Genomic DNA, 26,911 nt, shown 5'->3' on the forward strand with positions numbered 1-26,911 from the left:
CTCAAACATCACACCATGCCTTAGGCTGCAAGCAACAACCCAAACCCGAGTCGGGAACGCACCCTCGGTGCACATGGGATCCCAGTAAAAGGCAGGAGGCCCTAAACCAACCCAAATCAACAGCCCAGAAAGCACCGGAGAGGGGAGGAGGAAGGGTGAGGAAGTCCCCTGAAGTCAGATCCTCGAGGAGCAGGGGCTACACATGCCAGAGCCACTATTTGCAGTCATTAAGCATTTATAACAGGGCAGGAGAGAGCCCTGGCGGGTGTTCTTGCCCCTCACTTGCAGACCAAACCACTGCTGACACTTTCCTGGACTCACTCCCCCAACACAGTCTGACGTCAGAAATCTATGAAAAGTCCCCATAAAACAGCCATCAGCAAAACTCTGCTGTCTCATCCCCCACCCAACGGTGCAGATGGAGAGTCAATGTGACCGTCAAATCCCATGGTTTGAAGTTCCTGTTCTTTTCTGGGCTCCCTTGGCCAACTCTCCTGCCCTCCAGCCCTATCACCCAGTTTATCTGAACAGCAAAGTGGGTTTGGAGGTTTCAGATCAGGGATCCATTGGAAAATTCTTGAATGAAAGGTGATAAGTACGTGCAGATGATTATTTTCAGAAAATGTTTAAGCGAGCCCTAAATTAGTTTCTAAATCTGTCCTTACTAAAAGTTCATCATAATCAACTGAGCCACCTCTGACCTGAGTGGAATTTTCCCCTTTGCGAGGTTTGCTTTAAAGTGCACATTTTTTTGGAGGACAATGAATAAAGTGTGTCAAGGGATTCTCTGCTCCCTTGCTGTCTACTTTGCTAGTGTTTGGGATTCACGAGGAATTTTCTTTAGGAATTTCTGCTTCTTCTGGTAAATCTCCATAAGCAGCAGCAGTGCCATTATCCCGTGGCGTGATCTGAGGGGCTTTGCAAAGAGATTTGCACACCGTTGTGCGCCAGGAGAACTATAGCACAAGCAAAGAAAAGAACGTGTTTCTAGAGTCCGTGATGCCACCACACAGGTCTGTGAGAGACACAGAACGGGATCCAGGTCTTCCCAGTTCCGTTCCTGAGGTTCGGCTCGTGGATGGCAACACCAGCTCCGAGTCAGGTCACACTCCCATAGGGAACCAGAAATAGAGGCTTTTAATACGCTGGCAATAAGAATGAATTAAATTCCCATAAGAAACTGGAAATACAGGTTTTCAATATGCTGGCAATAAGCAAGCTGTAAATAACTTCAGAAATTTACTGGTTTAATTTTAAAATTTCAGTAGAAACGTGTTCTGTTCTACTGCAACTGGAAATGCACAGTTCTACGGCTCAAGCTCTGCCACATCCCCTGACAACAGCATCTGAAAGACACCACGGGAACTCCAGTGGTTTTTCTGCTCTTCACTTACAAATGTCCCAGTCCCTCATGTGACACAACGATAAAACAACTCACCAGATTTACAAATGACTGAAGCGATTTTCCTCAACGGCTGCTAATCCAACACTTGAGGACTGCCATGTGCAAACGCTACCTTGAGTGAGGCTGCCTGATCGCTAATAATTCCACCCGAATTCCCCCCGTGTCCCCCTTGCTGTTCCGTAACCCAAGGAGCGCCGCGTTCCGGTGACAGCTCCTGATGCCCACAGACACGGTGGGGCTCCCGCTCGGCTCCCCAGGGAACCCGGGCCCTGGCACCTGCACTCACCCACGCTGCCATCAGATTTACACCGACCATCATCCCTTCCTGCCTCCTCTACGTTTCTTATCCTCCAAAATTTCATGGAGGAAACTTTTCAAAAGGATTTTGAAAACGCAGGCAAATGAAGCCCCCTCAGCTACCTCTGCCCATCACTGCGTTAGCCCTTCAGCAGTGACCTGGCTCTCATCTTCTCCAGGAGCTACGTTAGCTTGGTACCACTTGGTACTTGGCCAAATTTTCTACTCTTTTATTTCTTGATCATACTGAATAAAAAACCTGAAAGCAAGCATTTTTGTTATTCCTGTTATTATTTTTATTATTCATGGGACATTCGTTTGCTAGTCAAAACCCTATTTAAGAGCTTTTCGATAACTGTGCCACCTCCATTGCTATTAATCATCTTAAAAGCAACAGTAGAAGCAGACGAACTCTGCAGCAAAAACATTCTTCTATTTCAGCGACGCAAGTTAAGAATTTTTCCCTCCCCACTCTCCACAGTCACAGGTCACCAGCTTTTAATACTTTGCGGGAAATAAAGTATTTCTTTTCTGTTGGGAGTGAAGGAAGAACCGACGCTTCTGTATTAGAGAATCACACTATAATTGTGTACGCACAGAGACGAAATACGTTTGGAGGTATTACGCTGCCACGTGCTCTTTCATTTTTGATCCACCGACTGAATGAGCAAAGCACTGTGGAGATTTAAACAGTAACACTCTTTCCTGACTCCGGTGCTTGAAATCCCCCGGGGGCTCTCACTTACCACATGGCGTGCATGTAGGTGGGCGGCAGGCGGGGGCTGCTGACGGGGGTGCAGTTGTAGGATCTCATAATCCTTTCTGCCAAGAGAAAGTTCCGAAATAAACTGGCCACGAGCAGGTCTTGCCTGAACAGCTTCTGGAAAAGATCTGCAAAGAGATCCCACGAATTACTAGATGCACATCTTTGTAACTTAAGTACCGTAGGTAATATGCAAAAATAATTTAAAACATAAAAACATGTTAATATTTTATACCAGTAACAAGGAATCTACAACAGTTTTGCAGGAACATGATATGACAACTATTAAAAGCAAATCCTGCCTTCTGAGTGCCCTTAAAGCATCGCAGTTACTCTCCATTTTATGTTTACACGATTAAATACTTTCACCTCAGGTTCTTTTTTGCCTTTTCTGGATAAAATTCCTCTTTTGGTGTTTCACTTAAACTCAGCCTGAGTTTTTGGAACTGACTGAGGGAGGAAAGGACCTCTGGGTACTGTTCAATCAAGAGCTACACACCCGTTACCTGGCAGCTCGACGGGCTTACGAGAAGCCAAAATGAATCCTAAAAGACAGCAGATGTGCCATCTTTTAGAGAGGCCAAGAAGAATTGATGCTGCACTGAGCGTTAGAGAGCACAGTTGGAAAACCGTTCACAAATGTGGCCACCCCGTGCTCCAGAAGCACGAATTCACAGCAGAAAGGGGTAGAGAAATGGGATGAAGTTACTCGCGGGACACAGACGGCCTTAACAGCAAAGAGCAAACCACCTTTATTTATGATACTAACAAAGGCTGGAAGAAAACAGATTGCTCTTTACAAATACAGTAAGAAAGAAAATTATTCAAGCGAAAGCAATCATGTTGACAGTAGAAATAAACCTGTCTGGTTTCTAATGATCAGGGTGCTGAAATGCTTCTGGTAGAAAAGAGGGAATGTAAAATATTTAACTAGCCTTAAGGTTCAGGCTGATCTGTTTTTCTCAGTATCAGGCTTTAATTTTCTCCTTATTTCAGGGTCTCATTTGTCTTATTCTTCATCCTTCTACTTTGAATAAGCAACACTCCCCTTCTGATGAAAACTCGATTCCCCTGCCCGAGCCTTACCTCTGGGCAAGACGTTCCAGGCAATGGTGTCTGTGATGGCGGTGAAGATCCAATTCAGCTCCCCCAGGGGAGTTCTCCGGTCATTCAGCCTTCCTGGAATCCTGCAGGTGGGGAAAAAAAACCAAGTAGGTTTCCTATTAAGTTTATTTTTAACCCTAAGCCTTAATCAAGGCTCCCAGTGGATGGAGGGGATTTTGCCTTGTGTCACTGAGACTGACACTAGAATGTTTTGCCTAATATTCACATTTTGGCATTCACTTCAGCTGCTTAAAAAACAGGACACGCAAACTAGAGAAGATGCAGAAAACAATGTTAAAAAAAAATAAAAATAGGGAATGATGTCATACAGTGAGAGATTTAAGATCATTCTATCTACGCTACCAAGGAACAACTTGAACATTGTGGATAAACACCTACAGGAGCGAAAAAACTTGGTGCCAACAAATACTTTACACAAGTGGAGAAAGCAGGAAGAGCACTTGACCATTGAAAGAAAGGGAAGCGATTCAGACTTCGTCTCTCAAAGGCTCGAGGCACATGCACTTCAGAGGAGCAGGAGATATCTGACCCTTCTGAGGAGTAACCTGGTAAAATTTTGTAGCCCGAGATAAGCAGAAGGTCAGAGCTGAGAAACAGGCTCCTCTGGGCTTAACATTTATTATTGGAAGCATCAATACAGAGACAGCAGCTTGATGGAAGCAGAATTGGTGAAGGTGGAACAGCAACGTTCTACCACAAATCCTGCTGTTCCCAGGGCCAGGATCTTAGAATCATAGAATTGTCGAGGTTGGAAGGGACCTTTAAGATCATCGAGTCCAACCATCAACCTAACTCTGATAAAAAACCATCACCAAACCATGTCTCTAAGCACTATGTCAACCAGTCTTTTAAATCCCTCCAGGGATGGTGCCTCAACCACTTCCCTGGGCAGCCCATTCCAAGGCTTAATAACCTTGCTTTTGTAGACTGATAAGTCACTCAAATTTATTTTGTCCAGGAACTGAACAAAGATCTCATACCGCATTTGTTCATCTGCAATAAGACGTAAGACTGGAGCAACCAAACCCCTACGTGGCTCAGAGCCAGCACACACCACACTACTTAAAGGCAGGCAGCTGTAAACTGTTCTTCAGTATCTCTCAGCTTCTGTCTCCATCCTGATCAGCTTTCCTAAATATGCTTTCTAATTCTTATTTGCTTCTCACAAAAGCAAAAACAAGAAAAAAGAAGAAAAAAACCCTCAAAACTCCAGCCAGCCAACAAGCCAAGCCCAATAGCCTTGTCCCGGGCTCGGATGCTCACACCCAGCCCTGCACCCTCCACCTCAGCTCTTTTCCCCTTAAGAGAGTATCAGCGAGAGGACGGGGAAGTTTCAGAAACCTGCACCCACCCAGATCCCACGAATCTGATCCCAACACAAGCCTGGTTCCCTCCTGTAACAGGTTTTCAAATGCTACCAGCATCCAGACAAACTACATGAAGCAAGTGCTCTCTCTATGGCAACTTCTTCCTCTGGTACCCACAGCAGCGTTATCGCCAGGCAGGTTCAGATGAAGCCTATTCCCTTGTACAAATACAGTTTCTAAACCAGCTAGAAATTAGCATCTTATAAAAAATTCCTGTCTGTCTCGATATCAGAGGAAAAATATACATCTCCGAAAGTGTTTGTTAAGTGATCCCCCAGAGCAGGCGGAAGGAACACGAGGCCACCCCACTGCTCCGGAGAGGATTCACGTCAATATTTGCATTGCAGAACACCCTCTGCAGCAAAACAGCGGCGTTCCCTAAGTCAGAAATTTATTAATTAGAAACCAAAGCGCTCCTCGCTGAGGTTCCCTAACAAGCCAAACGAATGGCCGCTCTCAAGCCAGTTTTCAGTGGAAATCAAAATAGGGTGTTTCAGGGTAGAGTTTGAATCTTTACAGCAGATGGAGGGTTCTGTGCACAGTTCATGCCACATTCTCTTTATTAAATGCAGCTCGTGAGCTGATACAGATCTTACTGATGGCGTTAAGCAGGAATGACAGGCTGGAATCCAAAGCTGCTGCTCGCAGCCCAACCTCCGAAACCTCTTTGTGACTTGAATACCTACTTTCTCAGGGAAGAAGGTATGCTTAGCTTTGTGTTTAAAGACTTAAAGTCAGCACTATAAATCGGCAGATAAAAATAAACACAGCGTATTTTCTGTTCCTGGATGGGACTACTGGAACTCCTACCCCAGAAACCGGAGGACAGTTTGTAACACTCTAATTAATGACAAGCTGTGACCCGGGGAAGGGATTTTAACACGGTGTTACTCAATGACAGCGGATCTTAATCATCTTTGAGAATTAAAGCTTAAACTTCCAAAGGCAAGAGGAGAACGATTCCTAACTCTGGGATTGCATTCAAACACACGCTGAAGGCAGGGACAGTTTAACAACCACCAGTTAAACACAGCAGACAAATTCCATCTCCACGCACTGGAATTCAGAGGTACCAACCTCCCACCCCAGTGAGGGGAGCTAAATCCCAGTAAGAGCACACCACCACATACTGGAAAGGCACAAGAGAGACACACAGCAATCTCCTGTTTGTTTCTTCACACACTTATAAAGATTTATTTGAAATAATTAGTTATGCTTCTTTTTTCCCCTGCTTTTAAACATCATCTTAAAGATGCAGAGTTGTTATTTTTGCCGAGTTCCACTACACAAATCTACTTAATGTCATTTTTTAGATGAAATATTTTGGGGTGTGTACATTTCCCCGGTACAACGTCCTCTTTCAAGTCCATCCTGTGGCTATGAACCAAAGCCTCTTTTAACGCCTGCCTGGCCCTGCACCCCCATCACCAGAACGCCGCACGGATGCGGAAGGTATTTCCCCCCGAGGAGTGTTGCTGTCGCTGGGATCACTTCTCCCGGCGTCTTTCACATCACGCTTTGACAACCAGCGAGAGCCTCTGCCGGGGAGGACAAAGCAGATCTCGTTTGTAAAAACTACCTTTGAGGGAGGGGAAGAAAAGAGAGAAAGGGCAGCGCTGTCTCAGCCGCTCGCTGCAGTTTAACATCTCTGGACTCTCCATTGCTTCTTCCATCACCTTCCTGACAGATGCCTTCCCAGAGACCTAAATCACAGCACTCCACTGTGAGCAGCGAGGACTACAAAATGTCAGGGTCACTGGGGAGCTCACGCGAGGTGTAACCAGCAGTGTCCTTGTCAGAAATTTAGCAAAATCCCATGAATCACTTCAATTACAGGGGAAGCATTTACTGCAAAGGATGCCAGGTTTTCCCTTTGGATGGGCTCCACCGTTACCTCTGCTTTTGGGGTATAATACAGATAACATCAGGATACACAATATCATCAGAAAACAAGATCACAGAATCACAGAATGATACGGGGTTGGAAGGGACCTCTGGAGATCATCTAGTCCAACCCCCTGCCAAAGCAGGTCCACCCAGAGCAGGTTGCACAGGAACGTGTCCAGGGGGGTTTGGAATGTCTCCAGAGAAGGAGACTCCACCACATACCAAGATGCTCGGTACCAACTGATACTTGTGAACATTCACAATAATTCTAGTTTGGGGAAAGAAAATAAGATAAGTAAATCTCACTTTTCATCTTTCAGGGAAAAAAGGGGAGAGCGTGTATCACAGCAAACGGCGTAGGGATGTTTGTGGTGTGCATCTCTTGGAGCATCGAGAGCTGCTCAGCCGGGACCATCACAGTTAACGTGCTCAAAGACAATGGGACCATCACAGTTAATGTGCTCAAAGACAATGGGACCATCACAGTTAATGTGCTCAAAGACAACGTGTCCTCATCACAAAATAACGGGTACGGGAACGACACAGGCGTGATTGGGCTCCTGGAACCTTGGCAAACTACTTGAGAAAGACAAAACGTTTGAGGTTCTTAAATTATTTGTTGGAGAGTGCTGTAAAGCTTTGTACACTCGTGTTCAGTCCTGTCATCTCTCGGTACAAGGATGTGAAAGAAGTGTTGCCATGAAAACCAGCCTTTGGAGTGTGATCTTCCCTTTGTATTTACAACAGGCTTTGCCTACACTAGGGACTGATACCCTGTAACAACGGTGATAAAAATTAAATACTCCATTTCAATAAAAACAGATTTATTATGGAACAGAAACTTTTCAAAATAACATCTTCAATAGCAAAGTTTTTCTTCAGCTCAAGTGCTAATGAGCCATACGTTACCAACAGGCAGAGGATCCCTGCTACACCCTGGCTAATAACACTTCTTAAAACACTCACCTTCCAAAATACGCTCTAATGCCTTCAACTGAATTTTCTAGAAGAAAATAAAGGGGCTGAAAGCTGCCTAACCTAGCTCTAACAGCAAACTAAGAATTATAGTTTTCCTACTGTAAATAAAAAAAAAAAAAAAAAGGCTGCAGTATTTCAGAATTTGAACCAGCACATAATTGATTAAATATCAGCAGAGACACTTACGGTGTGGCAGCCGTGACGGCACAGCCCTGCCATGGCGAGACCAGGGTCCTGCCAGCATCACAACCATCCTCCGCCTTCGCCTGCCCTCAGTCACCCACCCAAGAAGCAAGAGATCTGTCCCTCTCTGGTCCTGCTGGAAATAACAGAACTTTTCTCTTTTCACCAAATGCCTTTCTCCACCTAGTTATGAATCTTGGTGATTTCTGCCAAGCCCAGATACCCACAGCCCCGTTCGTGTTCCCTCGCACCGGGCAGGCAGGGGATTTTTCGAAGGCAATGTGGTCTCTTGATGGAAATACGACTGCAGTTTAGCATTTGGCCTTATTTGCTAACCCTGCAACAACAATTTTGTGTGTTTAAACACGAGCACAGTCAGAAAATTTGTGACCATCCTTTGACAGGTTTTATCCTTATGCCTTCCTCAAGCAAACCATCATTTCCAGGCATTTTCCACACTGTTTCAGCCCCAAGCAGGGCCGGGTGGGCTCTGCATCCCCCTTTTCCCATGACGGAGCCTCGGTCCTCCCAGCCCCAGCGGAGAAGGCGGCACTAGCAAGGGACTGGAGTAGCTGGAATTTGCTACTGGGATCACTGGGGGAAAAAAACTGAAAAGATGATACTACCCAGCTGCTCTCCTTCCCCTGCCCTCCCATGTACCATCCTGAAGGCAGCTGGTTAGCCCCGTTCTGAGGGTGTGCACCACAGGTATTTCTTATATCGCAGCATAATTTCTACATTTTCCCCAATTACACTACTTTTGCTGGGCGGTATCTTGGGATTTTATTTTCTCCTACTTCATCTTTAAATTGGCTCCTACTCAACCATTACTCATCAATAATCAACAGACATTAAAACATTAATAATTTCCAGTCCGTGACATTCGACAATACTTAAAGTGGAAACGGAATTAATTTTAGTCCCAAATTTGTCATTTCTAGCGATTTTTATAAATGGATTTTGTGCCGGTGAGTGACAGCCCGGAGACGGGCTCTCTGCTTTCCAACAGCAGCAGCAGCACACGCTGCAGGGAGGGTTTCTCCCACACCGCTGCTGCCTGCGTGACTCAGGGGTGACATTCAGAAGAGGTCTTTTGTCACAAACCCCTGACAGAAGGGACCCGGCTCCTTTAGCTGTGAAGGTGAATTGTGGTACCACATTCAGGGGATCGTTTGGAAAGACCGTCTTTTAAGCGCCCCCCCCCCAGAAGCACGAGCAGCTCCCAGATCACCCAGATGTTTTTTCAGACAATTCAGAGAATTCCCTCCCTCTGCAAAATGGACCCAGGGAGAAAAAAATCCCTGAAAAATGATAGGCTGGTCTTGTTCTCCTGAGAATGGGATTTCAGGAGAGGAGGCCCCTAAATATAGATGACAGCATCATTGTACATCGCTGGTTCTGGACACCCAGCTTTGTTTTCCCACCCTACACTGAGATAAACCATTCCTTAGGATTTTTTCCAATATTTTTTAAAAGCAGAACAAAGTCCCAGCGCATGTCGCTCAGCAGCCACACAACACATGCCAGCACAGAGGACAGGGCAGCTTGTGACCAAGCAGAAAAGACCAACTGAGGCAGCAGGAACACCCGGCACTGATGCTGCCACGAAAGAGTCTCATGAAGCATCAGCTGGATGTTCCTAAATTCCTCGTACTCCACCAACATCATTTTCCTTCCTTTTTTCTTTGCATTTTACTGCCTGGCTCCAGCAAAGATCTTTATTTCTAAACTAGGGAGTATTTTGGCCTCATCTCAGAAGACCTGTAATATAAACGCACGTCAGGATACAACACACGTTTGTTCATCAGGACGTTGCTTTAGCCCAGACAATTAGAAATCTGAGCCCTTCAAAGAAGGAGCAGCCTAATTTCATCTCAAAATCTGCAGCTTAATTGCAATATAAACTCTTTTCCCAGTTTTAAAGACGATTAAATTATAAATTATAATATACACATAAGCAACCTAGGAAGTATTCTAGGCCTATCTTGAGACTGTAATAAAAAACATGTGTTTTCTATAATTGATATATGTTGCAGATTATGGTGATGAGGTTTAAATATTTGATATCCACAGAAAGCGACTTCTGGCACGCCTCCCACGAAGACAGCCTTTAAAGAACACGTGTGTGCTGTGGTATCACCAACAGGAATCAAGAATACTGAAGAAAATTCTTTTTTTGGCCAGTAAACCATTATTTAAAGATTATTTAACCCTCTGCAGCACATCCGAGTGTTCAGTGAAGCCAACTCTTGAGTGACCAGGCTCAGACCTTCACTGACCCTCCCCATATGTTCTTTGATGAGATACACTCTTGTAGCAGTATGTTAATTGCAATTAACGTAACGCAGTCGTTGTTCTGGAACACATTTATCCCGTGGCCTGAGGTGATCTCAGTCCCGGCCGATGATGAGCCCATGGGTTCAGAAGGAACTTCAGGTCACCTTTGCTGAGACGACCAAAAAAGCCCCCCCCTTCACTGTTTGAACAACAGCAGGGACCTAGCCACCTTCCATCGCTAAATAGCTTTTAACTTCAGGACCATCTAAGGGTCTCATGGAAAGGCCAGGTTAACCCCTGGGAGGTTTCCTTCCTCTTCTCATCTCCTTAACACCAGACCCCACCACTGGGGACCGGGGACGCGCGGGGCCGAGCCCCAGCACAGCCCCAACTCCCGGCTCCGCTCACTTTATGGGCACTGCTCATTCCAGCAGCGCACAGCGAGGCAACAAATGACAAATACCGTGGGTACGGGCTCCGCGAAAAGCTCTCCAAAGAAACTCCCTCGCACAGAAACAAGAGAAATGCTAGAAATAATTAGGAAATTAAGGGCAACGGGGAAAAAAAAAATAAATTATTAGCTTACTTCTCTATTAAATCCAGTGTGACTCCTGGCACCAGTCTGACACTCTTCTGCATACAGAACCTGGGGAGAAGAGAATAAAAATAAAACACACTAATTGAATATTTAATGACGAGGTTCTGTGGAAAGAATATGGAAGAAGGTTTCTTTATTACAGTGTTTCTGCTTTTAAAATGGTGTTTGGGTAGAAAACTTTGCCACGGCATAATAAGAATCAAACAAGGCCCTCAATATTTGTCACACTCATGATTATGCGGCGATTTCCATCGTCAGGTGTCAAAACTGGGGTATTGTAACTGTCACGGTGACAAGTTTTCCAACAGGCAGCAGGGGGGGAGAGGGCTCGGAGTCCCCCGGCTGGGTCCCTCGGGAGCAGCAGCGACACCGGAGCCAAGCGGAGGATGCTGCTGGAATAATGATCAGCGTTGGCTGCGCTTCCCCGAGGAGATCGGGCGCCGCAGGAGGGGAAGTGAGCGCGGGAGGGGATGAGGGATGCGTCAGGTTCAAACACCCCAGGTATTTAATTAAAAAAAATGCTGACTCTGTTTCCTCAGCATCACAAATCCCTCTCCCTCAGGCGGGGTGGCCCTGGGGATGCAGCGTCCCACCGGTGCTGCCTTGGGGACCCCCAACGAGCACAGGGAGGCAGCACGATGTCCCCCCAGTGTCCCAGTTCTCGTCTCCCTCCTCCAGAGCTCCCGGGGACACCCTTTGTGGCCCAGAGGACAGAAGTGGGAAATAACAGATCTGGGAAGAAAAAATAGCAAATCCAACTTGATAAATTACTTCCTCAGTGATATCACTACATCCCCAGCCCATTTCCCCAGCATTTCAGAAATCCACTCTCTGTTTAATGAAGGATTTACCCATCAGAGTAAGAGAAATTGGTGTTTAACCCTGAACAGAGACCTCTGCGGGCACCAGGAGCCTCCGGCTGCCCCCATGCCTCCTGCCACCACAGCCACGGTACCCGCACCCGGAGGGCTCTGCCCCAGGGAAAGGAGAGAACAATTACAATGGGCAGAGCCCATTTTTGAAGTCTTGAGGACCCTCCAGTTTTCCTGTGGCACCCCCCACGCGCAGGACATCCATTCCTGCCAAGAATAGGGACGGGCTCTGAAAAGCTACGTGGTCTCCAGGCTGCTTTCCTGCTGTGTCCGCCATCCATCATTCAAAAAGAAAGTCGTAAAGCTATCTGTGAACACTACAGTGGGATCCCTATACATTCCGCTAAAATATAAAAATCTTACAATGCTGCTTTAGAGGACCAGGCAGGGAAATACCCCTCTCAAACAAATCCCGCAAGCAGGATTCAGGCCGGCAGAACTGGGTCGCTGGAATCAGGCTGGATCCCCATGGACTGAGGATGCCACAAGATTCCCAGCGCCTCTGCACTGCCACGTATCTGCAGGAGGATACAATGGGGCCAGCACAACTCCGTGCTCTTACCCATTTGCTTTCTGTAAGGAGAGTTCTGCCTATCACCGTGCCATGCGGTGTTTTGTATTTACTTCGGAAGCCTCACCCGAGCCAGGATTTGCCCTCACCTCACTCACTCAGCCGTATTTTAACGGCCTAGAAATTAAGAGAGCAGCGCTGCATGCTGTTCCAATAAAACAACACCAAAAAACCGATGAGCATCCTCCCCCTGCTCCGCAGAGCCGGGCTCCTTGGGCTGAGAGCTGCTGAGCAGGAGCAGAGCGTGATCGCCATGGGGCAAACAGACACATCAGCCTCCTTTTTGCCAGGATTTCTCTAAGCACAAGGCTTTTGGTTACAGCCTGTTGGATTAGAAGCAGAAAATTCAGGACACACAGAGGAGACCTGCCAGCGTGCCAAGCGCTTCCCACAACTTCTGCCGCCGCAGGATGCTCTGAGGGTCACTGTAAACAGATATTTTCCCATCCAAGCGCGTTCTGCCGCTGTCGTTTAGCACTTCCCCGGGGAGCTGCTGGTACAGCACCGCGGGCAACATGTAAATAAGCTTAGATATCAGCTCTTTCATTTGAGCTCATGGCTCCTCAAAGAGAACAACACAAAACCAGCCTGCGTTTGACCAGTGAACCCCCTCTTTCTGCCCTGACCGTGGATGTGTTGGATACCCCCCGGAGCGGGAGCAAAGCGCTCACCGTCCCTCCGTACGGCCGGCCGGGAACGGCACCGCGTCTGTAACGCACCCCCCCCATCGCCCTGAACACTCTGAGAGACGAGTTCATTAAAGCCCCGTTTAACCAGCAGCCGACTGTCTGCATTCCCTCCCCGACAACCACCCATTGCCAAGAAAATGTACTCGTAAACAGAATGTTCTTCATCCTGTATCTGCAACCCCCTTTCACCGCTCCACGGCTCAAAATGCGGCGTCTCAAGTGATGGCTGGTGTCATCATCACAAACATCAGGCAAATGTTAGAGCTGCCTGTAAATACACCGATAAATGCCAGGCAATAAAGAAGAAAACCAGAAATACACACAACAGCGCTCAACTGGGTTCTGCTCAGATATCACAGGAATATTTTGAAACTCAATTTAATTTCCCTAAACGAATGTGGGACAGAAGATTGGCTCAGTTAAACCCCCAGAATCTCAAGCAGAAATGCAAAATAAACACTTAAGATAAAAGAAAGACTTTAAATGTTTTTGTTAATTGACCCAACATGAAATCAGCTGTCACGGGTCAAGCTCTTTCTTCCATGCTGTGTTCGGGTTCTGATGTACAAACCGTGTATCTGAAATTCCTGAGGCTGAGCAGTTCCTCAACTTCTTGTTTCTTTTTAGTTTTGGGGGTTTCCCAGCACTTCTCCAGAGCCCTATTACTCTTTTATGAGTGGGACATCACAGGGCAAAGCCTGTGGGTCCTTAAGACAATTTAGACAAGCACAACCTTCTCCCTGATGTGCAAAATGGTGATAATACCATTGCAGCTTGTTTATGTCAGCTTGTCCGGCTTGTCAGGCTGAGGGAGCTGGGGGTGTTCAGCCTGGAGAAAAGGAGGCTGAGGGGAGACCTTCTTGCTCTCTACAACTCCCTGAAAGGAGGGTGTAGCCAGGGGGGGTCGGTCTCTTCTCCCAAGGAACAGGCGATGGGATGAGAGGAAACGGCCTCAAGTTGCGCCAGGGGAGGTTCAGATTGGATATTAGGAAAAATTTTGACACTGAAAGGGTTCTTAAGCCTTGGAATGGGCTGCCCAGGGAAGTGGTTGAGGCACCATCCCTGGAGGGATTTAAAAGATGGCTTGACATAGTGCTTAGAGACATGGTTTAGTGATGGTTTTTATCAGAGTTAGGTTGATGGTTGGACTCCATGATCTTAAAGGTCCCTTCCAACCTCGACAATTCTATGATTCTATGTCTTAAGGGACAACGATAACGATGCACTACTGTCACAGCCTCCAATACAGCTGCTTTCTGCTTTACACAGCGGGAGAGACACAGACCTGTGTGAACCAGGGCACCAAACACACACCGATGTCTGCCCGCTTCCACAATACCCGCGCTACCTCCCGATCAGCGCGTATCATCAAGATTAACAATCCATACGGCTTAACATTAAGCTTGCCTCATACACAGCTATATATAGTTATGACATATATTTGGAATAGGCAGCTCACAACAGTCCCCTCACAGGGAGATAATCGGTGTGGAGTCAGTCAGGATTCCTACCCGGATTCCGGGAACCCGCAGACCCGCCAGTAAGAGGTTCACGCACTGCATCCGGAAGGGCCCGACTGACCCGCACTTCTCTGACTGACCCAGCATCAATTCTTCTTTCCCTGAAATTAGACTCAAGTGGATGCAGCCGCAACACCATTTGATAAGTGATTTTTGTCCATCAGTTGTTTACTTAAAATACAGATCTATAGAAATTTATTCATCAAAATTTTATTTGCCCATAAATTCAGTATATGAAACCTCATTAGCCTGTCAGTCCAGAATTGCAAAAATGCTATATTTCAAAAGCAATTCTGCAGGGTTCTGGACCAGCTTTAGTAAAAGAGCTGGAGTGAAGTAGAAGAGGAGTTTTAATGACAAAGGTTTACATCCTCAGTTTGGGTTAACTGCCTGCTGTAGGACACAACATCCAGTTTGCATCAAGCAGCTGGAACCAGGAGGAGGGGCTGCTTTTGCCTCTATTCTGTTTAAGAGCAGCAAATAACAACGCTCTGCAAACGCACACTTAGTATTTACAGGACTGGCACGGATAAAAACACACCCGCAATAATGCCAATCAACAGGGAATATAAAAGGAGTATAATCTTCCTCGGAGAAGAGAGGGGAGTATTTCAGTGTGCAGTAGCACCGCACGCCAGCACTGGATGAGCTGCAGCAGGAAACACTTCACTCTCCAGGAGTTTGCACGGCATCGACCAGCGTCAGCCCCAAGAAGGGCTGAGGTTAAGAGCTTTAACTCCTTCCCCCGAGCTGCATTTCTACAAACATCTTTCCCGTCAAACACAAAGGAGAGACAGCGTGAGAGGAGCTGGTGCTGACGCCAGGTATGGCTCTGCTTGAGAACCTGCCCTCGTCACCCCCTCCCACGTCCCCATGGAGACGAAGTGACAGAAAATTCCCACACAGATCATAATATCCCCGAAACCCTTCTCAGTGTTATAGAAACTGTTCATTAAACACTGCTGTGTAAGCAGTTTGTGTGTTTGGCGGGGACTTCCTTCCAAAATAAACCAAAAAACCACAACCTTCTTGCAGAGCTTCAGCATTTTATCTCTAATTATGGCACCAACTGTGAAGGGAAGGATAATTGCAAGGGAAGGAAAAGCCCGAGTCCCAGCGTCAACAGCTTTCACTTCACTTACGAAGCTTCAGTTTGCTATAAACCAGTTAATCTTCAATAGGCACCAAAGCCCACGCTAGGGATTCCCACTAAGATTTTTATCAATTAGTGAAACCAACAAAAATTCAGTGGTGTCACCACATCCTGACAGTATGGATTTAACACACGCGCTCAATAATGAGTTATTCTGAATAACTGCAGCCTTGGTGCATCCACTCCGAAAAGCAGCTGTTTTCCCCCTGCAGTAACATGGTGTTTTGGTGAAAAGACTCTCCCCAGAACTCAAACTCAAACTCCCATTTGCTGAATCCTGGGTTGCTTGGTTTTTTTTTTTTATTTATTAGTTTTGGACTCCATTCAACAAGTAATTTTTTAAAAAGCATCATTTGTATTTACCGAGTCGCATTCGTTGCTGCTGGCCTTGAGCTACTCAGCTGGAGTGTTCTGCTAAATTCCAAAGTCCTTCTCCCGAGATAAACCCAGCAGAAATCTAAACCCCTTCCCATGTGGACAGCAGTGACCCGACAGCGGCCATATGATAGATGTACTTCCCTGCAGCCATATTTTCCTGGTTATAAACCACAGTATCTCTCAAAGTTCCCCTAGAGGAATTTTGCCACATGGTAACTTACTTTAGCTGTTAAAAGAGAAGCATTTGTGCAGGCAAATTAAGAATTTTCATGCAGCAGGCAGTTCCCAGGCCAGCACCACCACGTCAGGAGGAGGAAGCTGGTAGAATCATAGAATCGTCGAGGTTGGAAGAGACCTTTAAGATCATCTAGTCCAACCTTCAACCTAACTCTGATAGAAAACCATCACTAAGCACTACGTCTACCCGTCTTTTAAACACCTCCAGGGACAGCACCTCAACCACTTCCCTGGGCAGCCCATTCCAAGGCTTAATAACCCTTTCCGTGTAAACATTTTTCCTAATATCCAATCTGAACCTCCCCTGGCGCAACTTGAGGCCATTTCCTCTCCATGTCCTGACAGTGGCTGGAGCAGAGAAGGGCTGTCACAGCAACGGATATATTGGAGTCTCTTCTTGCCCGGCCCAGAAGGGAAGGCACCTCATTCTCTCCAGAGGGATGAGATGAGATGAAGTGTCTCTGGCTGATCAGCAGCTCAGCCCTGGTGCAGAACTTGTGAGTTCTGACGAGCGGTTAGTACAGCAACCAGACTGGTATCTCAGAAAAACAACGTAGTATTTTCTTTTTACAACAGAAGAAGGACAAAATAAGAGGAAAAGGATTTTAAAGCTACGAGAGGAGCACGCACCTGCCCAACTGACTTAGAGGTTTGCCGTTCCTTGGGTAGTCTGTCCTTACTTCAGACTCCTGGTCCCTGATACCTAGGTTAGAAAAACCATTTTCTCCTCATCTCTCTCAAAACCTTCCCTTGAAAACATCGTTAACGTCACTCCAGCTCTTTGCTCCGATTCTCAAAATCATCCAAGACTTCTGCCAGCCGTGACTCTCTGCTGTGAGACAACACCCTGCGAGCTCATGACATCAAAAACGGGACAAAAAGGTGAACAGTTCTCATGCTGTCCCCGGCAGAAGAAGGGAAGGCACTACGTGTCTAAGCCAGACCCTGGGGAAAGTAACTCACTCATTTTGTCGCTTATATAAGTCAGAACGAGTGTAAGAATTGTAAATTATTACAATTAGCTGTCAAAAGACAGCTAACGACCCCCGAAGCTGTGGTGACACAATCACTCACCACCGTCTGCAATGGCTATAAGCTTCCGCCTGTCTCAGCCCAGCCTGGGAAACAGCCTGAAGTTTTCATTCTGGGCTATACACAACCTCGAGAGGATGGAGGGGAAGGTGCCCAGAGGCAGGAAAAGGCAGAGCTGTGTCCCGGGGCACACGCCGGGTTCCTCGCACCGAGTCCTCTGCTGGCACCGCAACCCTTTGTGATCCTCTGTGGGGTGAAAACACTGCTCCTCGAAAGCTCCGCTCTCCATCAGCCTTTTATAACTTTCTGCCTAATTAACTTGGTCTGTCATTTCATAACATCTTTCTTTGCTTTATCGCTCAATTTCTTTCACTACAGCGTTATTTAATGCCACTGTATTATTTACAGCAACCGCAATATTTGGAAGATGATTTGTACAAAGGAGAGTTTACAAAAAGTTGTATTGCACTATGTGCTATTTCTGCTCTCTGAAGAAGCAGATATTTAATTCCCAGAACAGTAAATCCCTTAATCTGAGCAAACCTAGATATTGAGCTGGAATCTAAAATGTAATAAGTAGAAGATAACGATATTTTTCACCTTTCTAGTTCTGATTAATAAAACACCATCCCAAATGCATAGTTCAAACCCTATAAATTCAATATTGCAGAGAAATTTTAGGTTAGATGAAACCTTTGGATTAACAAATCTATCACTTCAACAGACGAGCTACACAAATCATGGACTTGCCTTCAATACCGGAGGAAGATACTCACCATCTCAGAGCAATTTTGATGGGTGTAGTAAGGCATGATGTGAAGAGGTCGGCCGGCAGGTCGGGGATCATGGGGAGCAGCTCGTTGGCCTCACACGCCGCCAGCTGAATGCAGTTCTTCATGGAGGGCGGCAAAGGCATCTGAGCGAGGGGATGGTTGGGGTTAATCGCCGCCACCTGGAGAGATCAAGGAAATCACTTGGTTGGTGAAGTCAGTTAAGTTAATTTCTACACCATTTTGAAAAACATCTAAGGAAGAGCTTCCAAGTTCGATGGATCTCTGGATTTGGAGAAATTTAAAACTATGGTAGCACCAGTCATAGTCTTAACTCACATATAACTAACAGTATTTAAGCATATTTACCGTAACAAAACCACACACAAAACCGAGCAGCCTGTGACAGACTGAGCTGTGATCACCACTTCTGAGTCTTCACTTCACATCTGCCCACTCGTGTCAAGCGCTGTAGAAGCAAGTTGGGCTAATTATTCCTTCTTTTACATTTAAGCAAAACCCATCCTTCCCATGGCTCATAACCATTCACTGCAGAAGAGCTTCAAATGGAAAACCGGAATTCACTTGGCTGTACGAGGCAGCAGTTCCTGCCACGGAACATTGAGGTGATCTGGTGGTGAGCCAGAAGAACACTGAACCCCCTGGGTGTCTCCCCAAAAATCTTTCTACTTCACTAGAGCAAAAAGGTTAAGCTGGGAGGAGGGAGAAAATGACCGTGTGTAAGTAGAGAGGCCATCTTCCAACAAAACCAGAAGAAGAAATGTGCAGTGCCTTCTGCAATGCAAATATTAACTTATCCGCAGGTACACGTTTTAATCAATGCTTTAGTAAAAAGCTTCGAGGTCCTTATACATAATTCCTCTGGAAGGAAAAAAACATAATTTCTGCTCTAAGCAGCGAGTGTTACACTGAAAAACAACTCTAAAATAAGGCCTTTGCATCTCAAGATCAAGGACTTCTAACAAGACATCATTTTCCAAGAGTAAATTAGTTTTTATTTAATTGGGCACAACCATTTGTCTAAACCACTCAGAACCATGTTAGTGGCTTCCACTTCAGCCACCCCAAATGTTGACCTGTGGTACTCAAAGGTTCTTAAAGGAAGAGGGCAAAGAAATGTAACACACAGGGTGTCCTCATCGCCCTCTCACATACGAGTTAGAAAGCAGAGACCCATCAAAGTGACCTACACGCTGCGTTAGTAAAAATAACAGAAGTACATTCTTTCAAAGACCAACACTTCAGCCAGCTTCATTTTTTTTGCCAACTGAGTACGGTGACACAGTTGACCAGTAAACTCATTCTTTACCATGTTTATACCTGAAAAATTCTGCCTGTCTGAAGAGGAAATCTATTTGGTGTCTCTGATGGAAACAGACTCACAATCACAGATCTCTTGTCTAGCAAAGCAGCCTGATAAGCTAGGGAGAAGTTTCAGATGCTTTTTCAAATTACAGAATCACAGAATGATATGGGGTTGGAAGGGACCTCTGGAGATCATCCAGTCCAACCCCCTGCCAAAGCAGGTCCACCCAGAGCAGGTTGCATAGGAACATGTCCAGGTGGGGTTGGAATGTCTCCAGAGATGGAGACTCCACCACCTCTCTGGGCAGCCTCTTCCAGGGCTCTGCCACCCTCAAAGGGAAGAAGTTCCTCCTCATGTTTAGATGGAGCTTCCTATGGTCAAGTTTGTGCCCATTACCTCTTGTCCTGTCCCTGGGCACCACTGAAAAAAGACTGGCCCCATCCTCCTGACACCCACCCTTTAAGTATTTATAGGTGTTGATCAGATCCCCCCTCAGTCTTCTCTTCTCCAGACTGAAAAGACCCAAGTCCCTCAGCCTCTCCTCATCAGAGAGATGCTCCAGGCCCCTCATCATCTTTGTAGCCCTCTGCTGTCCCCTCTCCAGCAGTTCCCTGTCCTTCTTGGTTGGTTCTGCAACCTATTATTTTTTTTGATTCTTTAAATACTTTTTTTTCCCCCATTCTAATCCCAGGGGCAGCAGTGACACACACCGGCTTTCTCAGGTTGTCCAAATGAGCCAAGCCCCTGTTCTCGGTGGGGCTGAGCTGTGCTCAGCAGAGATTCAGGACGTAGCCCGGGTAGAAATGAAGCTACGCGCCAGTCATCGCTCGTCCTCTACCGATGGTTACTGCACTTCTCAATAAAGCTTAAGCTGTACAACGATAGCAAAAAAGGGTAATTAAAATACTGAAAGGATCTTTTATTTGAGGAGAAATACATGAGAGACTCTGGAAGAGCATCAGCTCTTCAAAGATTGATAAATACAAAGCAGCCAAACTGCTTAGTTATGGGTGTTCATTCCCTAAGGAAAGACTCGTCCTCTGGGCATCCTCACAAATGGGGTCCGTAAGCGGGGAGTACATTTAGATGGATTTTCTGCTTTCTGAGCAGTGTGGAACACCAAAGACTGGACATCTGTCACAGGGAGGGAGCTTGTTCTGCAAGACCTGCCCAGCTCCCGGCAGCGAGACCCACGGGGACACCTCCAGTGTCAATATTTGCCCATTAGGAGATGGACTATTAACAACCATAAAGTGAACATACAATACCAGCGAGTAATTACAGATCATGTCAGACTTGCAGGGATAATGATGTAGCCAAAGATTATTTTACAAAGTAAGTGCGAAAGGAGAAAAAAAGGAAAAGGGGAAAAAGAGGGGTGAGTAAAGCTCACTGTGAACATTTATTTTTGCATCCTTAGAACATCCACTGAAGTCAGACTTTCTCGATTGCCTGGGTCCCTCACAAATGCACCTTTTTATTAGGGTAAGATACGGAATAAGTAGAAGGCTAAAGAAAGATTAAAAATATAAACTGGTAAAGAAATGCTCATTCACAACTGTAAAAGTAGTAAATAAACTATGTAAAGGTACCATATATGAAATGTTCTCAAAATTATTAATAATTTGTATTTATCTGCAACCTATAATTTAGGTTGCAACAGGCAATAACTCACAACCTCGTTCAGCAGAAACAGTCCCCAGGCAAAGTGCTGGCATCTCCCCGTCTCAGCTCTGGAAGTACAAACTCCTTCTCTCAGCCCAGCGCTCCCTGTGCTACTTACTGTTATTCCAGGGCAACTGACAACCCGCAGCCTTCCAGACAAAATAACAGTGGTAATATTAATTTATCAATTATACCGAAATACGCTATCATAAGATGGTGGTAATTAGTTTGTTCTGAAAACAAATTGCAGCTGCCCAAGCTAAGGAGCACTCACGTCTGGTACTGGCAAGTGCTGTGTCCGTCCAGAGGAAGAGCTAACGGATTTGTGAGTATTATCGCTTGTAATTAACAGAGAGGGAAATAATACACGGGTTTTAAACCACTGCTACTGAAAACACTTATGTACCTGTACAATTAGAAACAAGACCTTGATAGAAACCCGAGTATTTTTGAATTAACAGAGGTGCTGAAGGTAAACGCGGGAGGAACTCTGCCCAGGATGGAAACTCGGAGTTATTGTTATTTCAGGTGTTGACGGGACCCACCAGCTTCACCCAGTTCCTGCTGGGAGCACCCTCCTCCCCTGGGGCAGGCGTGAACGCAGCTACAGGGGAAGAGATGTTCCTTGTTCCTTACTCCCAGCAGATAGAGGATTAGAAAAACTTCTCCCCCGAGACGTGATGCTAATGCCAGATAACATTCTGCTCTGCTGTCATTAAGTTAATTTTTTGAGAATTACTGTTGAAGACGGAAAATTAAAAGCTGTGGGTTCCTCAGCTCCAATTAGGATTCGTTAGTCACACACCCTGCTGATGGGGAAACCAACCGGTGCTCCCCCCAGCCAACGCACGCCCCAGGACAGGGTGCTGCTGCCAGGCACGGGGCTAAAAATTCCAACACTAAAGATGAAAAATCAAGAAGTGAGACGTGTGCTGTGCTGCACGGGCCGCAGCAGCCACATTTCAGCCTTCCCTGCGGCACAGCTCAGCTGTGGCCTTACAACGGCAGCCCTTTGCTGCGGGAAAGCGGTGTGAGTCAGAGGCAACACAGTGTCACAGTCACACAGAAGATTAATCAGAAATAACCCGCCCACTGTCGGATCACTGTTAGTGCAGCACAAAGTGCCTGCTCGATTCTCCAGAATTACAGTGTGTTTCTGTACGCTCACGGGATGACCAGCACGACATGATGAAGAGCACCCAGAGCTTCCTTCGGTGCCTGCCCCCGTGCCCCTGTCCCCCTCACGTCCCCCCCCCGGCTACCCCAAACCTCACATCACCCAGGAAAACTACAGGAAATCCAGCTTCTAAAACCTGGGGTCTGTTTCCAGGTCTGAAAAATGTCTTTTGGGAAAGGAACACAACAGCTTTCTGATACATCAGGACAAAAGCAAAACAAACAAAGGCAGGATCAATTGGAAAAGATAAATTTTAAACTAATTTATCACATATCATAACCCCATTGTGCTGCTAAATGGATGTTTCTTATCTGCAAAATATGTACTTTTGTTAACCTAAATATTAAACCAAATTCTTAGCTGAACTACCCATCCAGTTGGAAATTAAAGCAATCCAGAGCTATTTCTCTGAAACAGTCCAAGACTACCTGAGCCCAGGGAAAGCCCCAGTCCCTGGATCGAGAGCACCGAATTTGTTGAACATTGTGACATATCAGGAACGATGGGGATTGGCAGACTTTATTAGCTTAATTGCTGCCCTATAAATACTATAAATACACAATACAGAGCTATAATCAAATGACAAAATTATCTCCACACCTGCCCATTCCCCATCCCACCAAAACCCAGTTAGAGGTGAGCTGGCTCTGATGTCTCCAGGGCTGGATCCACCTTCAGCCTCCCCTCCTCGGAGCCACAATCTCCCGAGGATAAAAGCTGGTTTCACCAGAAGTCTGTCCATCTCCCCCCCTGGTAAAATGGGACAGATTCCTGCCTCTGGAATAAAAACTCTTCTTACTGAGACCGATCACAGAATCATATAATGGTTAGAGTTGGAAGGGACCTTAAAGATCATCCAGTTCCAACCCCCCTGCCCTGGGCAGGGACCAGGTTGCTCAAAGCCCCGTCCAACGTGGCCTTGAACCCCTCCAGGGATGGGGCAGCCACAGCTTCTCCGGGCAACCTGTTCCAGTGCCTCACCACCCTCACAGTAAAGATTTTCTTTTTAATATCTAATCTAAATCTTCCTTCTTTCAATTTAAAACCATTACCCCTTGTCCTATCGCTACACTCCCTGATCAAGAGTCCCTCCCCACCTCTCCTGTAGCCCCCTTCAGATGCTGGAAGGCTGCTATAAGGTCTCCCCAATACGCTGCTTTCTACCCGCACAGCTTTCCACTCGCACACATTACCCACACTTCACGTACTAACAAAACGGGGGAAAAAAAGTATTTCCTATTCAAGTGCTGTTTTGGAGGAAGCTCTGTGCAGAAGACAACGCACCACGCAGCGCTACAACATTATCTTTTCTCAGTTATCTCAGAGAAGCCTTAACTGCTTTTCTATCACTCCCAAGTTCTCATCTCTTTTTGTGCTTTCTCTCTTCGGAGACAGCTTTTCATTAGGAACACATTAAACTTAAGCAGTCTGTGAAACCGAAACCGCCAGCGACAATCCCTCTGTGTATCAGGTTTATTTTATTTTGGTTTGCATTTTCACGTTCAGTTCAACAGCGCAAAACTTTAACTACATCCAAATACATACCCAGATACTAGACTTTCGCAACTAAAATAAATATGTCTAGTTCACCTCAATATTTATCTCGGCAGAAAAGGCCATTAGGGCACAAACTGATTCTATTAACATTACCATTTAATTAGCGCTTGTATTAAAAATTGTTCCAAGTTTAATAGGATAGCAAACTGAACCAGAAAGATCGGGGTGGCAAAATTATTTGCAAATTAATCTGCCGTCCAACGTAGCTTTAAACGCATTTTTCAGCTGCGTATGGCAAAGCAAGCTTAGACCTAACCCTGCGGCACAAACCCCCGTGGGAAGCTCTGCGAGAGACTGCTCTCACCTCCAGCTCCTGCTCCCTCTGCAGCGCAAACTGCTTGAAGGACTTGACGATAAGGCCGGCGTTGGAGCAGTCGTAGACGAAGATGGAAGGACTCCCCATCCAGGTCTGCAGGTCGTAGATGGAGAGAGGAATATACTGAGTATAGTTCTGGAAGAAGGTAAAAAAACCACTCGAGTTACAAAGAGGCAGAGAGGAAACAGAACTGTCACTCATGAGATAATAAAAGAGACACAAAAAAATTTCCAGTTCTAAAAATCACAAAATAAAACCTAGGTAGAACATGGGGCATATCAATCAACACAAATACCAACCAACATCTGCTCATAATGAAGACTATGAACCCAACACCAACACAAATGGCAAACAGATTTTACGGTGGAATTGTCTGAAACACTAAACTCTGAACTAAAATTCTGAAACTGGGAGTGCTCTGATATGTGCTAACAGCCCCAACCAGTATTTAACAGTCCAATTTTATCTCACATTTCTGCAACACTGATAAAGGATGTAAACCAGCTGTCTTTAATTTAACATCAAACGTCTCACACTGAAAACGCCATCAATAAATCAAGATTGATAATTAAGGCTATGTAGCCCATCAGCAGCTACCCCATCCTAGTTTAATGAGATGCTTCATAATTTTATTACAGCCTTTAACTTCTGTGCTTCAGAATTACCCAATAACATTAAAACCAACAAAGCCTGCCTTCCGCAGAGGGAAGAACCAACAATTTAGCTTCTGTAAATATGAAGTATTTTGTTCCTTCTCTTCCACCTTAACCCCCCAAATAATTGGAGGCAAGAGCTTCTTTAAATACAAGGAGGATAAAAAAATCAGAGTATTGAGGATGGGGTCAGTCTTTTTTCAGTGGTGCCCAGGGACAGGACAAGAGGAAATGGGCACAAACTTGACCACAAGAAGTTCCATCTAAACATGAGGAGGAACTTCTTTCCTTTGAGGATGGCAGAGCCCTGGAACAGACTGCCCAGAGAGGTGGTGGAGTCTCCATCTCTGGAGACATTCCAACCCCACCTGGACACGTTCCTGTGCAACCTGCTCTGGGTGGACCTGCTCTGGCAGGGGGTTGGAGTGGATGATCTCCAGAGGTCCCTTCCAACCCCATACCATTCTGTGATTTTGTGACCTTGAAAATTAGCTACGAAGGGCCATACCCCAAACTAAGTGGCAGAACTGAAAATAAGAACCAGAGCAGATTTGTGCCATCGGGGCCTGCAGAATCCCCACCAACACCCCGCGGCTGCACAACCTTCCCATCCGCAGCCAGAGGGCAACCTGCTCGTGTTCCCTGGCTCTCAGCTCTGCCCCAAACCCACACCAGAGCCCTGATGTCCCCATTACCATCCGCACAATGATGGATGGGATCATAACTCCCATTTAAAGTCAAGAGACTTAAAATAGCTGTAATAAAACCAGTAAACTTTGACAAAAATCAAATTTTCAAGGACACGTATCAGTGTCTATAAAGACAGAAGTGATCATAAACCATATGTTAGATAAGGTAGGAAATAGGAAGTCATTTCAAAATGCAGTTTTCCCCGTATATAACAGTTTCAACTGTTTCATTAAAATTAATAGGAAAAATTGTTTATAAAGGCCAAAGTTTTAGGGAGTTGGGAACTTTGCAAGTTGTTGCAGGGTAGAACAATACACGAACAACTCACGCTCGGCCCCGGCCTCTTCTAAGGACATCACTTGTTTTAAGCACATTCCAATCACAGTAAGTTACGGATTCAAGACTCTGCTCTGACACGTATAATGGGTGAGATTTTACGGGCAAGTATTGTTTTAACTTTATATTTATAACACATATTGCTACAGTTAAGACTGGATTATAGCAAGAACGACGCACAGCCCGGCCCCACGGGAATAAATCCGACGTATTTTATTTGCTTCGGCAAACACAGGTCAGCCTGAAACATGCCCCATCCACCAGCAAGGCCCATTTCACCCCTTCTGGCCCCTCGCTGAGATGATCTCAAGGTCCCTTTCAGCTCTGCCTTCAGGCTCTTGTAACTGAGACTTCCCGATTTTAAAATGTCAGCACCATCAAATTTCAGTACCTCTAGGATTTCAGTTGGAGAGGGCGATAATATGAGCCTCCGCTCAGACCCGAGACTGAACTCCTCAGGACTGATTCCTAAACAGTGCTGATTGTTTTCCCCCGGTATCCCCCTTCAACTTAATCCTTTGCTTAATAGGATTCTACTCCTGATTATTTCTTTTTAAAAATCTTTTTGATAACATGCTGCAAAAATTATTAAGTTTCAACTTTTCCCCATCAACCCCTATGACAATCACTTTTTTTTTTTTCCCCCCAGTCAGTAAGATAAAGCAGAGACCTCGGCCCCGGATCTCCCGTGGCTCCACAATCACATCACCCGCCTGATTCTGCACCAAACGGGCAAATACCCCGTCAGCTCCTCAGAAAGCACCTGGCACAACATCCACCTTCCTCCAGCAGTTCATTTCCTCTCCTTCCAGGTGTAGCACATTCTCCCCAGCGTTCTTCCTGGCTTATTTATTACCCACTGGCTGTTCAGTAAGAAGAAGGTCACTCCTTATTTGTTCTTAAACACCAAATTCAGCTTCAAAACGAATTAGTATTCAGCTCAATTGTTTATTGGTGTGAATGCTAATCAAGTCTCCAATATAGATGCACCAGAATAAAAGGATGCCCTCCTGCACTTTCTCCCCTTCCCTTCGACCCTGCTCTTTCAAATTACCAGTGAATGCTCATTCAATTATAAAAATAATACA

The 26,911-nt window shown here is 45.8% G+C and overlaps 1 protein-coding gene across 2 annotated transcripts in view; it reads right to left on the reverse strand.

The window, feature by feature from the left end:
- Positions 1 to 26,911, reverse strand: part of RPTOR (regulatory associated protein of MTOR complex 1) — a 136,446-nt gene that overhangs the window by 73,558 nt on the left and 35,977 nt on the right. For both annotated transcript variants that reach the window (XM_074160420.1, XM_074160418.1), the window contains exons 5-9: positions 24,133 to 24,279; positions 18,109 to 18,284; positions 10,869 to 10,928; positions 3,552 to 3,652; positions 2,449 to 2,593 (exon numbers count right to left, since the gene is read on the reverse strand). In XM_074160420.1, coding sequence (XP_074016521.1) covers positions 2,449 to 2,593; positions 3,552 to 3,652; positions 10,869 to 10,928; positions 18,109 to 18,284; positions 24,133 to 24,279 — 629 coding nt within the window. The remainder of the gene's footprint in view (positions 1 to 2,448; positions 2,594 to 3,551; positions 3,653 to 10,868; positions 10,929 to 18,108; positions 18,285 to 24,132; positions 24,280 to 26,911) is intronic.

The sequence above is a fragment of the Numenius arquata genome, chromosome 17 (genome assembly GCF_964106895.1).
Source record: "Numenius arquata chromosome 17, bNumArq3.hap1.1, whole genome shotgun sequence".
In the NCBI taxonomy this organism is placed as follows: domain Eukaryota; kingdom Metazoa; phylum Chordata; class Aves; order Charadriiformes; family Scolopacidae; genus Numenius; species Numenius arquata.